At 38.1% G+C, this 12,184-nt stretch overlaps 1 protein-coding gene and 1 non-coding gene across 9 annotated transcripts in view; one reads left to right on the top strand and one right to left on the bottom strand.

Moving 5' to 3' along the window:
* ARHGEF12 (Rho guanine nucleotide exchange factor 12) overlaps positions 1 to 12,184 on the top strand; it is a 157,578-nt gene that overhangs the window by 119,008 nt on the left and 26,386 nt on the right. For 7 of the 8 annotated variants that reach the window (XM_053596116.1, XM_053596118.1, XM_053596119.1 and 4 more), the window contains 6 exons: positions 168 to 380; positions 4,437 to 4,569; positions 4,872 to 4,907; positions 5,242 to 5,396; positions 6,458 to 6,604; positions 7,608 to 7,693. In XM_053596116.1, the coding sequence (XP_053452091.1) occupies positions 168 to 380; positions 4,437 to 4,569; positions 4,872 to 4,907; positions 5,242 to 5,396; positions 6,458 to 6,604; positions 7,608 to 7,693 (770 nt within the window). The remainder of the gene's footprint in view (positions 1 to 167; positions 381 to 4,436; positions 4,570 to 4,871; positions 4,908 to 5,241; positions 5,397 to 6,457; positions 6,605 to 7,607; positions 7,694 to 12,184) is intronic. The other variant, XM_053596121.1, reaches the window with a different exon arrangement.
* Positions 5,541 to 5,648, bottom strand: LOC128589430 (U6 spliceosomal RNA). Its single transcript, XR_008381009.1, has one exon. It is a non-coding gene; the product is annotated as a U6 spliceosomal RNA (small nuclear RNA).

The raw sequence follows: 12,184 nt of genomic DNA on the forward strand, positions 1-12,184 counted from the left end.
CCTGCCTGTGTTCTTTCCTCCCTTCCTTCCTCTGTGTGTTCATTCTTTTCTCTGTCATAATTCGTTATACATTTTCCTAGGGCCCACATGTTCCAGACATGTTTTTCCGTTTCTTTTATATTGTCTTTTAGCTATTTTGCAGCACAGTACTGTTGTTTTCTGTTCAGTTGGCAGAGCCATGGAACTACAGAAGGCACGCCACCCTAAGCACTTGTCTGCGCCCTCGTCTGTGAGTCCTGAGCCTCAGGATTCTGCTAAGTTGCGCCAGAGTGGCTTAGCAAATGAAGGAGCAGACACTGGATACCTGCCTGCTAATTCCATGTCTTCTGTAGCTTTAGGGGCCACTCTTTCCCAGGAAGGAGGTAAAGAGAATGATACAGGTGAGCTAATGCTATAGTTCAACTTAACTATCAAGATTTTAAAACAAACACACTGTGTGAAAAGTAGAGTGGCAGATTATTTTAATCAAGACTGTATCCCAATTTAATTTAGTTTTAACAATTTTAATATTCTAGAATTCATGGGCGGCACCTGCGTCTCAGTGGGTAGGGCGCTGGCTCCATATACCGAGGGTGGCAGGTTCGAACCCGGCCCTGGCCAAACTGCAACAATAACAACAAAAAAAGTAGCTGGGCGTTGTGGCGGGAACCTGTAGTCCCAGGTACTCGGGAGGCTGAGGCAAGAGAATCGTCTAAGCCCAGGAGTTGGAGGTTGCTGTGAGCTGTGATTCCATAGCACTCTACAGAGGGCGATAAATTGAGACTCTGTATCTTAAAAAAAAAAAAACAATTCTACAATTCAGGATAAATCTATGATGAATGATAATTTTTAGTTCTCATTCATCTAAAAAGTATTAAGCTCTGTCAGGTAGTTAGTTCTGTGCCACATGTTGTTGTGCAATAGTTATACACAGGTGCTTGCCATGTGGGGCTTAGTTTTGTGGGGGAGATAGTCACACATATTAAAAATTCAAATTGTCCTAGTCCAAAAAAGGAAAGGTAAAGGGAGCATTGAGGGAACTGGTTAATGGTTAGAGGCAGGTATGTGTGTGTGTGGGGGGGGCGGTGGGAGGGGCGAGGGAAGATCTAAAGAAGACCTTAAAGAAACAAGAGATGAGGCCGGGTGTGATGGCTCACACCTATAATTGTAGCACTCTGAGAGGCCAAGGTGTGGATTGCTTGAGCTCATGAATGAGACCTGGTCTTATAAAATAGCCTGGTGTTGTGGTGGGCAGGTGCCTCTAGTCTCAGCGACTAGGGAGGCTGAGACAAGAGAATCACTTGAGCCCAAGAGTTTGAGGTTGCTGTGAGCTGTGATGCCATGGAACTCTACTGAGGGTCACAAAGTAAGACTCTTGTCTCAAAAAAAAAAATGAGATGGTAATTTTTTTTTTTTAGATGTTAATGGGAAGCCAGCTGAGGGAAGAGGTTACTGTGTGGGAGAGAGATAGTACAAGTGAGAGAATAAAGTTTTAAGGAGAGAGAAGATGAGATGTAGTGTGTATGTAAAGGAGGTTTTAGTGAGAAGAGCAAGGGAATGTGAAGAGAAAGGAGGGTATGCAGTAACTGTTGTAGCTAGTTGAGGAAGGGGCACATTGCTGTACTTCCTACTTGTTATAGTGGGTTTCTGAAGCAAGTGAGCTTGGAGAGTAGGTGGTTTTATTTGGAGAAAGAACTGCCTGTTTCTTAGTGATTGTGGAGCTGGTTCAGTTCCTGGTGATGGCATCAGGGAAGAGACTGGGGTCACTGCGCTGACTTACGGGAGATCCCTAGGGATGAAGAAGCTGTGGAAACAGAAGTTTGAATAGCTTAACATAAACATGGGTTTTGAGGTCACCTCGTATGCTTTTAGCATGGAGAGGAAAACAGTCAGCAGCCAAAGGTTTAGTGATGCAGGTGATTGTTGTGAGGAGGAAGGACACGTGGCAATCCTAGAAAGTGGGAGTCCCAGCAGAGCAAATGACTTTACAAGAAGAAGGCAGGTAGTGGGACAGAGGTCACACTGAGCATCAGGAAGGCCGTCCCATCTCCTCTCTACCCGAAGTACAGAGGTCACACTGAGCATCAGGACGGCCGTCCCATCTCCTCTCTACCCGAAGTACAGAGGTCACACTGAGTATCAGGACGGCCGTCCCATCTCCTCTCTACCCGAAGTACGTAATGTATGACAGAAACACCAGTTTCTGTTTGGGAGGGCAATAGCGGAAGAGATAGGCGAAGAAGCAGGGGGGGATTTTGTCACATACAGAATTCTGAAGATGTTAAATTGAAAATATATATGCATTTGTATTTCATGGCTCCCATGACTCACAGAAATAAAAACGTAGTAGGTAAGGAATAAACAAAAACCATATAGAGAAAAGAAGTAGAGGAAGGGAATATGTTATCAGCAAATAAGAGATTTCAACAAGCATGGGAGATTGAACGTGAACAAGAGTGATTTGATGGGTAAAATGTAAAGGAAGCCAAACCCCATAATTTGTTTGAGGAGTCCAAGATAAGAGTCCAGTGTGCCCATTGGATCTCTGGAAAGACTTGGCTCTGAGTTGGGGTGTGTTGGGAGTACATAAATAAGAATATATGTAGAGCTGAAAACGATGAATTAATTGAATGTTTGCATGTAAAGCAGCTGTGTCAGCAGCTTTTGATCCCTATGGTGTAGAATATAATAAGCAGTCCCTGTTATTTGTGGAATAGAAGAAAACCGGTGTGTTCTTCTTTTGAGAAACTGAATGAATTGTGTAGGAAGGGTTGTCCTCACAGTATTCATGCAGTGGAACCTAGAGCCTGACCATAGGCATGCCAGTGACTTCCCCTATTCAGAGATCTCTCATCTGAAATGAACAGCTTTCCATATAGCATCAAAAGAAAGCCAAACCAGCTACCCAGTCTTTCATTCTTAAATATGAACATGGCTCACTTTTGGCAAAATTTGGTTGTTGGAGTCAAGACGTGACATAATACATAATGCCAAATGTAGCAGACAGTGAAAGAAAAGAATATAAACAGAGAAACTGTCCCTAGAAGAAAAAGGTAATTTGGTAACAGATAAGAGCTTAAGAAAATAACTCTAAATTAGATCGTATACTTGAGAACGTTAAAGAAGTTATTGCATCCATAAAGCAAGAATAGGAACCTCAAAGACGAAACATTTTTTAAATATAACTATTAAATACAGTGTAACATTGATTGTGTTAGTTATCAATGGATGTGTGATAAATTACCCCAAAACTTAATGGCTTAACACACAAAAAATTTATTATCTCACATTTTTGTTGGGTGAAGAACTCAAAAGCAGCTTAACCCAATGGTTCTTGGTTAGGGTCTCTCGTAACATTGGATTTAAGATATCAGCCAGTCATCCGAAAGCTTAACCAGGGCTAGAGAATTCACCTCTGTGCACTTAAGTGGCTGTTGGCAGGAGGCCTCAGCTCAGTTCCTTACCACATAGGCTTTTCTATAGAGCTACTTGAGTATTCTATGACCTGGTGACTGGCTTTTCCTGGGGTGATGCAAAGAAAGACCAAGACGGAAGCCCTAATATCTTTTATGACTTAGTCTCTGTAGGTAGATACTGTCACTTTTTCAAGTTAGAAGGAGATTGAACGTGCCCTCCCACGTTCAATCTCGCCTACACTTGGGGGAGGAATTAGGCTCCATCCCTCAGGGAGGAGCATATTAAATTTGTGAACGTATTTTCAAACTACTGCAACTGCCAATATTTAAATAAAAGAAATCCGTAAAAACATACAGAGAACCTCTATAAAGGTCCAATATCTATCTCTTTTCACAAAATGTCAACAGAGGACAAAGAGAAGAGGTAGTTTAAGAACAATAGGAGAAAGTTGCCCAGTGTAAAAAGGATATACATGTTTAGGTAGAAAGGGCTTGCTGAGAACCAACTATAATGGATGATTTTAAAACCATACCTAAGATGTCCTTGGAAATTTCATTGTACCAGGGACAAGAGATGATGTGACACAGCACATTGCTTTTCATAAACACTGAGTACTAAAATATAAAAGAGCAGTGCTTTCAACTTTCTGAAAGAAAGTGGTTTTGAACTTCGAATTCTGTAACCATCCAGGCTATTCATCAAATGTGAAGAAAGAATAAAGACATTTTCAGATATACAACAATCCAGTTTAACTGAAATGCACTTTTTCTTTAAAATTATATGAGGACACAATAGTCCAGCAACATTGGAGAAAAATTAAGAAGGAAAATACCATGGGATCTAGAAAAAGGGCAGGTCTAAGACAATGGTCATGTCATAGGCCAAGATTGGGACACCAGAACATCAGAATAAGAAAAAAGAGAATCTTAAGCAACGGATGATTAAAAAAAAGTGGAAGCTCTTTGGGAACTAATTTTTTGGTAACCAGTGCCTTTATTAAGTATTAGCATTCTGTCAACATGTGACTTTTGTCTTCTCAGGATCCAAGCAAGCTGGAGAAACACCAGCTTCTGGAGACTCCTTAGATGGCACACCTCGTACTCCCAATGCTGTCTTTGAATTCCCACCTCCTTCGTTAGACCAAGTACAGGAGGAAGAATATGAAGTAGAGAGGTAATTCAGTGGTGTAGCATACAGGTCTGGGGCATTGCTTAAGGCGTTTTGAATTACATGCTGTTCCTATACATGATAGCGTCTACCCCCCATGTCATGTTTTGAGAAAGAACTAAAACTTGTTCGTACTGAACTTCAGAAAGGCACAAAAATTTTCAATTTATTTTTGTTAAATCATTACAGTATCTCAAATAAATGTTTATAAAACTAGTGGGGTTTAACCCAGTTTTGAGTATCTTTGGTATAAATTTCTTAATTGCCATTTTGTTTTCAAGTTTACTCTTTACTTTCCATTGTTTTAGGGTGACTGAACATGGGACACCAAAGCCCTTTCGAAAGTAAGTAAATCTTAAGTAGCTTTAAATAAAGGTACAGTTTAAGAAATACAGTTTTTTCCTCTTAAAGTCCCAGTTTTAAAAGAAAAGAAACCTGTACCCAAATCTTTTCAATAATAAGAAAGAAAACTTTTAATAAACACATTATATATATTGAGGTTTGTCTAATACATATGAGCCATTGTGTACACGTAGGAAAGGATGATGTTTCAGGCTCTGCTAAGTCAGATTCAGAAATCTTGAATCTTATTTACTGTAAATTGAAGACTTATGTTGTTTCTCAAAAGTTCTTATGTTGAAATCTTCAAGTAGAATTCATAATTTTTTTCCTTCATAGGTTTGACCCCATAGCTTTTGGAGAAAGTCAAAGTGAGGATGAACAATTTGAAAATGACTTAGAGACAGATCCACCTAACTGGCAGCAGCTTGTTAGTCGGGAAGTGTTACTGGGACTAAAACCTAGTGAGATCAAGAGACAGGAAGTGATTAATGGTGAGTTTAATCAATTTGTTCTTGTTGTTACTGACATATGTTGAGTTTTATCAGAATGAAGCAAACTCTTTAGTCTTGGAGTTTGCCTCATAGTTTTTTCTGGCCTTTTGTTTTAAAAAAGAGGAAATTAAACTAGATAGATCCTTGAACTCTTTAACTTAAAAAAATTTACATGTCATCCTTGCACAGGGGCCATGCAAATTTTCTGTGTGTTGTTCCAATTTTCAGTGTATGTGCTGCTGAAGCGAGCGCACACTTAAAAAAATTTAAATGATTATATGATTCTTATTGATAATTTAGAAGGAAATAACCTTCAAACTAAGATTCATAGCATTATAGATCTTAAAATTGAAAATCATTGACACAACGTTTTTGCCATCACTTTACTTTTAGGTTAGTTACGTTTTTGCATAGATGGTAAGTGAGGAAACTAAGGCCCAGAGAGATTGACTCCGTCAAGATCACAAAGATGATAGGTGATAAAGGGAAAAATAAGATCCAGGTCTTCCTGTGTCCTAATGTGGTGTTCTTTACTTACCCTGGCATGTATGTGACAAGTGTCATGAATGTTGTATCTTCTGCTGTCCTTAGGATGTGATTTTGAATATATATCTTGTTTCTGACAACATTGAGACAAGTGAAATTATAAGTTTGGCTCCAGAAATGAGGGTTTATAGACAAGTTACATAACCAAAGTACTATTATTTCTGAGAGGGCTCAAGTTAAGGATATATGATGTTGCAGCTTACAATTTTCTAATAATGTATTAATAGATGTGATAGGGGTATATTATTGTTAACGACAGCTGGTTGAGTTTGAGGGTAATCTTTTAAGTACAAAATAATTTTGAATTTTTTTCGTTTGTGAGTGTTCAACTCTCAGGGCCAGTATGAAGGAGAATCTCATGGAATCAAAGTGACTTCAGAGACATTTCATCCCATTTGAATGATAATTTATTATAAGATTCATTTGCTGTCTAATTCCAGAAATAATGGCTATGTTTGTCCCATGGAATTATTCTAAGTAAGGCCAAATTCATATCTTCTTTTTTTTCTGCTTAGAATTGTTCTACACTGAAAGAGCTCATGTTCGAACACTTAAGGTTCTTGATCAAGTGTTCTATCAGCGAGTGTCTAGAGAAGGAATTCTGTCACCTTCAGAACTACGAAAGATTTTTTCAAACTTGGAAGATATTCTTCAACTTCATAGTAAGAGAAATTGGCTCTGATCTTTATCACTAACATGTATGATAGAGAAGAGATTGTGAATTTTTTTTCTGAAATTATGAGAGGAGATCATAAATAAATTATTGAAACTTTGACTGGATCCTCTTCCCCCACAATTAGGCTTTTATATTCAAAGTGTCAACATAGGATTTCAGATCTAAAGTCAGTGCCTAAGGTGAAAAACCTGATTAGTCAAAATTGCCCTTGAAAATTTCCTATCAATTACTGTATATATGTTTTAAAAAATATTCCATATAATTATGTATAAATGTCTAAATATATATTCTATGTAATATATGTATACATGGAAATAGTAATATGTAGCATATAATCCTATAATGGGATAATTTTCAGGAATTGTTTTACTGTTTTGTTGCTTGAAATACTTGAGTAAGTACATAAAATTTTTACCTTGTTGGCTTTCTCTTGTAGTCATCTTAAATTTTTATGGACAGTAATAGGATGTCCCTCCCTCTCTTTTGTAGTCTGCTGTTACTCTGTGCCCCTTAATTTTCAATATTTCTTCGTCAAGGATGTCATCTCCACTTACAAACACCTGCCAACCACATTGATGCCTTTTACTCCTTTTTGGGCACTCTTGGTTTCACCAGCATGCATTGACAAATTCAGACTTGATTATATCTTTTGCCTGTAAACATGCACATTTTGAGAGAAAGTGTTAGCAGAATTACTTATGTTATTTACATTTAAGTTCTTTTTATGCAATGATAGTTGGAGTCTTGAGATTAAGTGCATATTTGATGTAACTACTGTGTGGGAAATGTGCTAGTTTCTAAAAATGTTACTTTATGTTTTAGCACCTGTTCTTTAGATAGAGCTTGTGTCCAGATTTATATTAAGGGGATTAGAAACAGCTATACTACTTTGAAAATCTTTTACAAAAAACATTTGGCTATTAGTACTTTGCCAGTAATTCAGTCTAAAATTATTGTGTTTTTAATTTTTTCTGTTTTTTTTTCTTTAGTTGGGTTAAATGAGCAGATGAAGACTGTTCGAAAGAGAAATGAGACCTCTGTTATTGATCAGATTGGGGAAGATTTGCTGACCTGGGTAAGGAAGTATTCTATTTCTTTTAAATGTTTTTATAGACAGTGATCAGAGTCAAGGTTAAGAAACCTTTCAAATACACAGTTGTGTTTGTTTGCAAAGTTAACATAAAGCCACAAAGGGTCCAGAGTATGTATTCTCTTGGTTAATGTGTTCTAATAAGTGTTCAGTCAGACTAAGTTTTGTTTTTCATTAGATTAAAGATGCAGTCTTCTATTTTTGAAAGAACATATGACTTTAATAAAAATAATTTACCTGGGCGGCGCCTGTGGCTCAAAGGGGTAGAGTGCTGGTCCCATATGCCAAAGGTGGTGGGTTCAAACCCAGCCCCGGCCAAAAACTGCGCCAAAAACAAAAAAAAAAATTTACCTGATACAGAATTTAAGCCATCTTTTATCTAAGTCTCAGAATTATACTGAACAATATTAGAAAATTATAGAATCAGAACTACCATCACAGTAGTAGAAAAGTGAAAATTATTTAATTTTATTTACAATATAAGGAAAGAGTCCAGAGGCTATAGCAGTTGTTTGTCAAATTCTGTCTTTCTGTCTGACTCTTCGTTTTGATAGTGTGTGCTGGGTGCTGGGCATATAGTGGTGATCAGTACAGACTTGGCTCCTGCCCATGTGGTTTATAATCAATGGGAAGATAGTCTGTTGGTTATTTTAAGCATAATGAGTTTAACAGAAAGGGGAGAATTTAGATTGTCATGGCAATGTAGTTTAGCAGAGAGACCTAAACTAGAACACATATAGAAAACCTTCCTACAGGAAGGCATGTGATTTAAACTTTTTTTTTTTTTTGGAGACAGAGTCTCACATGGTCACTGTTGGTGGAGTGTGGAGCATCTTAGCTCACAGCAACTGCAAACTCTTAGGTTCAAGTGATTCTGTTGCCTCAGCCTCCCGTATGGCTGGGACTACAGGTGCCCACCACAACACCTGGCTGTTTAGAGACAGGGGTCTTGCTCTTGCTCAAGTTCATTTTGAACTCATGAGCTCCGCAATCCACCCATCTTAGCTCCCAAATGCTGGGCTTACAGGCATGAGCCACTGTGCCTGGCTGATTTAAACTTTTTTGTTTTTGAGACAGAGTCTCACTTTGTCTCCCACGGTAGAGTGCTGTGGCGTCATAGCTTACAGCAACCTCCAACTCTTAGCTTAAGTGATTCTCTTGCCTCAGCCTCCCAAGTAGCTGGGACAAGTAGCTCCTGCCACAACGCCCGCTGTTTTTAGATATGGGATCTCATTCTGGCTCAGGCTGGTCTTGAACTTTTGAGCTCAGGCAATCCACCCACCTTGGCCTCCCAGAATGCTAGAATTACAAGTGTGAGCCACCATGCCCAGCCTTGATTTAAACTTTTTAAGGAAGTACTGTAGTTGAGGCTGTGGATAATAGTAAAGTCAGTGGCATGGGTCACACAGGTTACACAGAAACTATTTAGATATACCCTCAGAAATGTACTTCAATATATTTATTACTTGAGGTAATGCTGCAAGATTTTGCTGATTCTACAATTAAAACTTTTTTTTAAAGATCAATGACTAGAAAGTTACTAAAACAGTCTTCATTTTCCTTCTTTCATTAATGGTGTGAGATGAAGGCCTAAAAGGCCTAGAATCTACTAATCCAACAATAGATTGCTGCTTAGCTATTCGACTCATAGAACGGGAGCAGGGAATCATAATTCATTGTATTTTTTTGCACTTTCCAAAGCATTTTCTGTCCTAGGCTCATTTGGCCTTAGGAGATTTAACTTCTTTGAAGCTCAACTCACTCTCTAGCTACTCTGTGGTAATGTGGCTGATGTTGTTCTTCATTTCATTAGCATAGCAGGGAAAGTTGTAATGGAGTTGTATTGTCTTGATCATCAGCTTGAAACAGAAAATTGAGAATTTTTTTAAGACCGTGGTTTCATTTTATAGAATGACATAGCATCAATTTTCACATCAAACTTTAATTAAAGGTTGTAAGTCATATGGACCTAAGATACCTTGATTCTTTTGTAGTTTCATTTGCATCTTCTATAAATAATGGTTAATGAAACTGGCCCCAGCCAAACTGCAACAAAAAAATAGCCAGGTGTTGTGGTGGGCGTCTGGAGTCCCAGCTACTCGGGAGGCTGAGGCAAGAGAATCACCTAAACCCAAGAGTTGGAGGTTGCTGTGAGCTGTGACGCCATGGCACTCTACTGAGGGCAACAGGATGAGACTCTGACTCAAAAAAAAAAAGATCAAGTGTCAAATGAGAGTCACCGTTTATAAGATACAGAAGTGCGATTGGTCCTCTTATCCCAGTCCATTAGCTTGCACTAATCTATACATGGCAAAATAAAGTGGATCACCCTGTGAACAGAGTGGGACAAAAAAATTTATTTTAGAATATGTGAAAAGAGTTGTATTCTTGACCAATGTGATACAAGCATAACTAGGAGATAGTGTGGGTTCAGTTCCATTCTACTTCAATAACGCAATTAACACAAATGTTTTGCTACAGTTAGGTTTATACTATACTGTAGTCTATTAAGTGTGCAGTAGCCTTGTTTAAAAAACAATGCATATGCCTTAATTAAAAAATGCTTTATTCCTAAAAATGCTAATGATTATGTGAGCCTTCATTGAATCATAATCTTTTTGCTGGTGGAAGATTTTGGGTTGGTGTTGAGAGCTGCCGAATGATTAGGTTGGTAGTTGCTGAAAATTGGGGCAACTGTGGCAATTTCTTGATTTTCAGCAATGAACTTTTTTTTTTGCAGTTTTTGGCCGGGGCTGGGTTTGAACCTGCCACCTCTGGCATATGGGGCCAGTGCCCTACTTCTTTGAGCCACAGGCACTGCCCTCAGCAATGAACTTTACCTTGTTGATTGAGACTTCCTCTCACAAAAGATTTCTCTTTAGCATGAGATGCTATTTGATAGCATTTTACCCACAGTAGAATTTCTTTCAAAATTGGAGTCAGTCCTCTCAAACACAGCTGCTACTTTCTCAACTAAGTTTATGTACTAGTTTAAGAGAAATGCTCCTTTGTTGTTACTTAAACAACATTCACAGCATCTTTACCAGGAACAGATCCATCTCAAGAAACCACTTTCTTTGGTTATCCATAAGAAGCAACTCCTCATTTGTTCTAGTTATATCATCAGATTTCAGTGGTTTGGTTACATCTTCATGCTCCATTCTAATTGTAGTTCTTTTACTTTTTCTACCACATCTGCACTTAGTCACTCCACTGAAGTCTTGAACCCCTCAGAATCATCTGTGAGGACTGGAATCAATATCTTCCAAATTTCCATTAATGTTGATATTTTGCTTTCCTCCCATGAATTACTAATGTCTTTAAAGCATCTAGAATTGTGAATCCTTTCTGGAAGGGAAGCTTTTCAATTTACTTATCCAAAGTCATCAGAAGAATCACCATCTATGACAACTAGTCTTAAAATGTATTTCTAAAATTCTGTGACTTGGAAGTTGTAATTACTCCTTGATCTGTGGTTACAGGGTTGATGTTGTGTTACCAGTGATGGAGACAACATTAATCTCCTTATACATGTCTGTCTGAGCTCTTGGGTGACTAGGTACATTGTCAGTGAGCAGTAATATTTTGAAAAGAACCTGTTTTTCTGAGCAGTTGTTCTCAACAGCAGACTTTAAATATTCAGTAAGTCATGCTATAACCAGATGTGCTGTCATCTAGGCTTTGTTCCATTCATAGAGCACAGGCAGAGTAGATTTAGCATAATTCTTAAGAGCCCTGAGATTTTCAGAATGGTGAGTGAGCATTGGCTTTAGCTTAAAGTTACCAACTGTACTAGCCCCTAACAAGATAGCTGGTCTGTCCTTTGAAGCTTTGAAGCTCAGTATTGACTTCTCTCTAAATTATGAAATTCCTAAATGGCATCTTCTTCCAATGTAAGGCTGTTATGTATATGTTAAAAATCTGTTGTTTAATGGAGTCACCTTCTTCAGTCATCTTAGCTAGATTTTTTAACTTGCTATAGCTTTTATATCAGCACTTGCTGCTTGACTGGGCATTTTTATCTTATGGAGACAGCTTCTTTCCTTAAACACCCTAAACCTACCTCTGCTAGCTTCAAACATTTCTTTTGCAACTTCCTCACCTCTCTCAGCCTTCATGGAATTAAAGAGAATAGGGCCTTGCTCTGGCTTAGACCTGGGCTTAAGGGAATGTTGTGGCTGGTTTGATCTTCTATCCAGACCACTCAAACTTTCCCCATTGAAACAGTAGGACTATTTTGCTTTCTTATCCTTCATGTATCCACTGGGGTAACTAACACTTTTCATTTCCTTTAAGAACTTTTCCTTTGCATTTAAAACTTAACTACCTGGTACAGGAGGCCTAGCTTTTAGCCTATCCTAGCTTTCAGCATTAATATTAATTAATAATTTAATTAATCATTTCTGACTTTTGGTTTAAGGTAAGTAATATGTGGCTCTTCCTTTCATTTGAATGCTTAGTGAAATGAACCCTACA

Source organism: Nycticebus coucang, chromosome 6 (assembly GCF_027406575.1).
Source record: "Nycticebus coucang isolate mNycCou1 chromosome 6, mNycCou1.pri, whole genome shotgun sequence".
NCBI classification, from domain to species: Eukaryota; Metazoa; Chordata; class Mammalia; order Primates; family Lorisidae; genus Nycticebus; species Nycticebus coucang.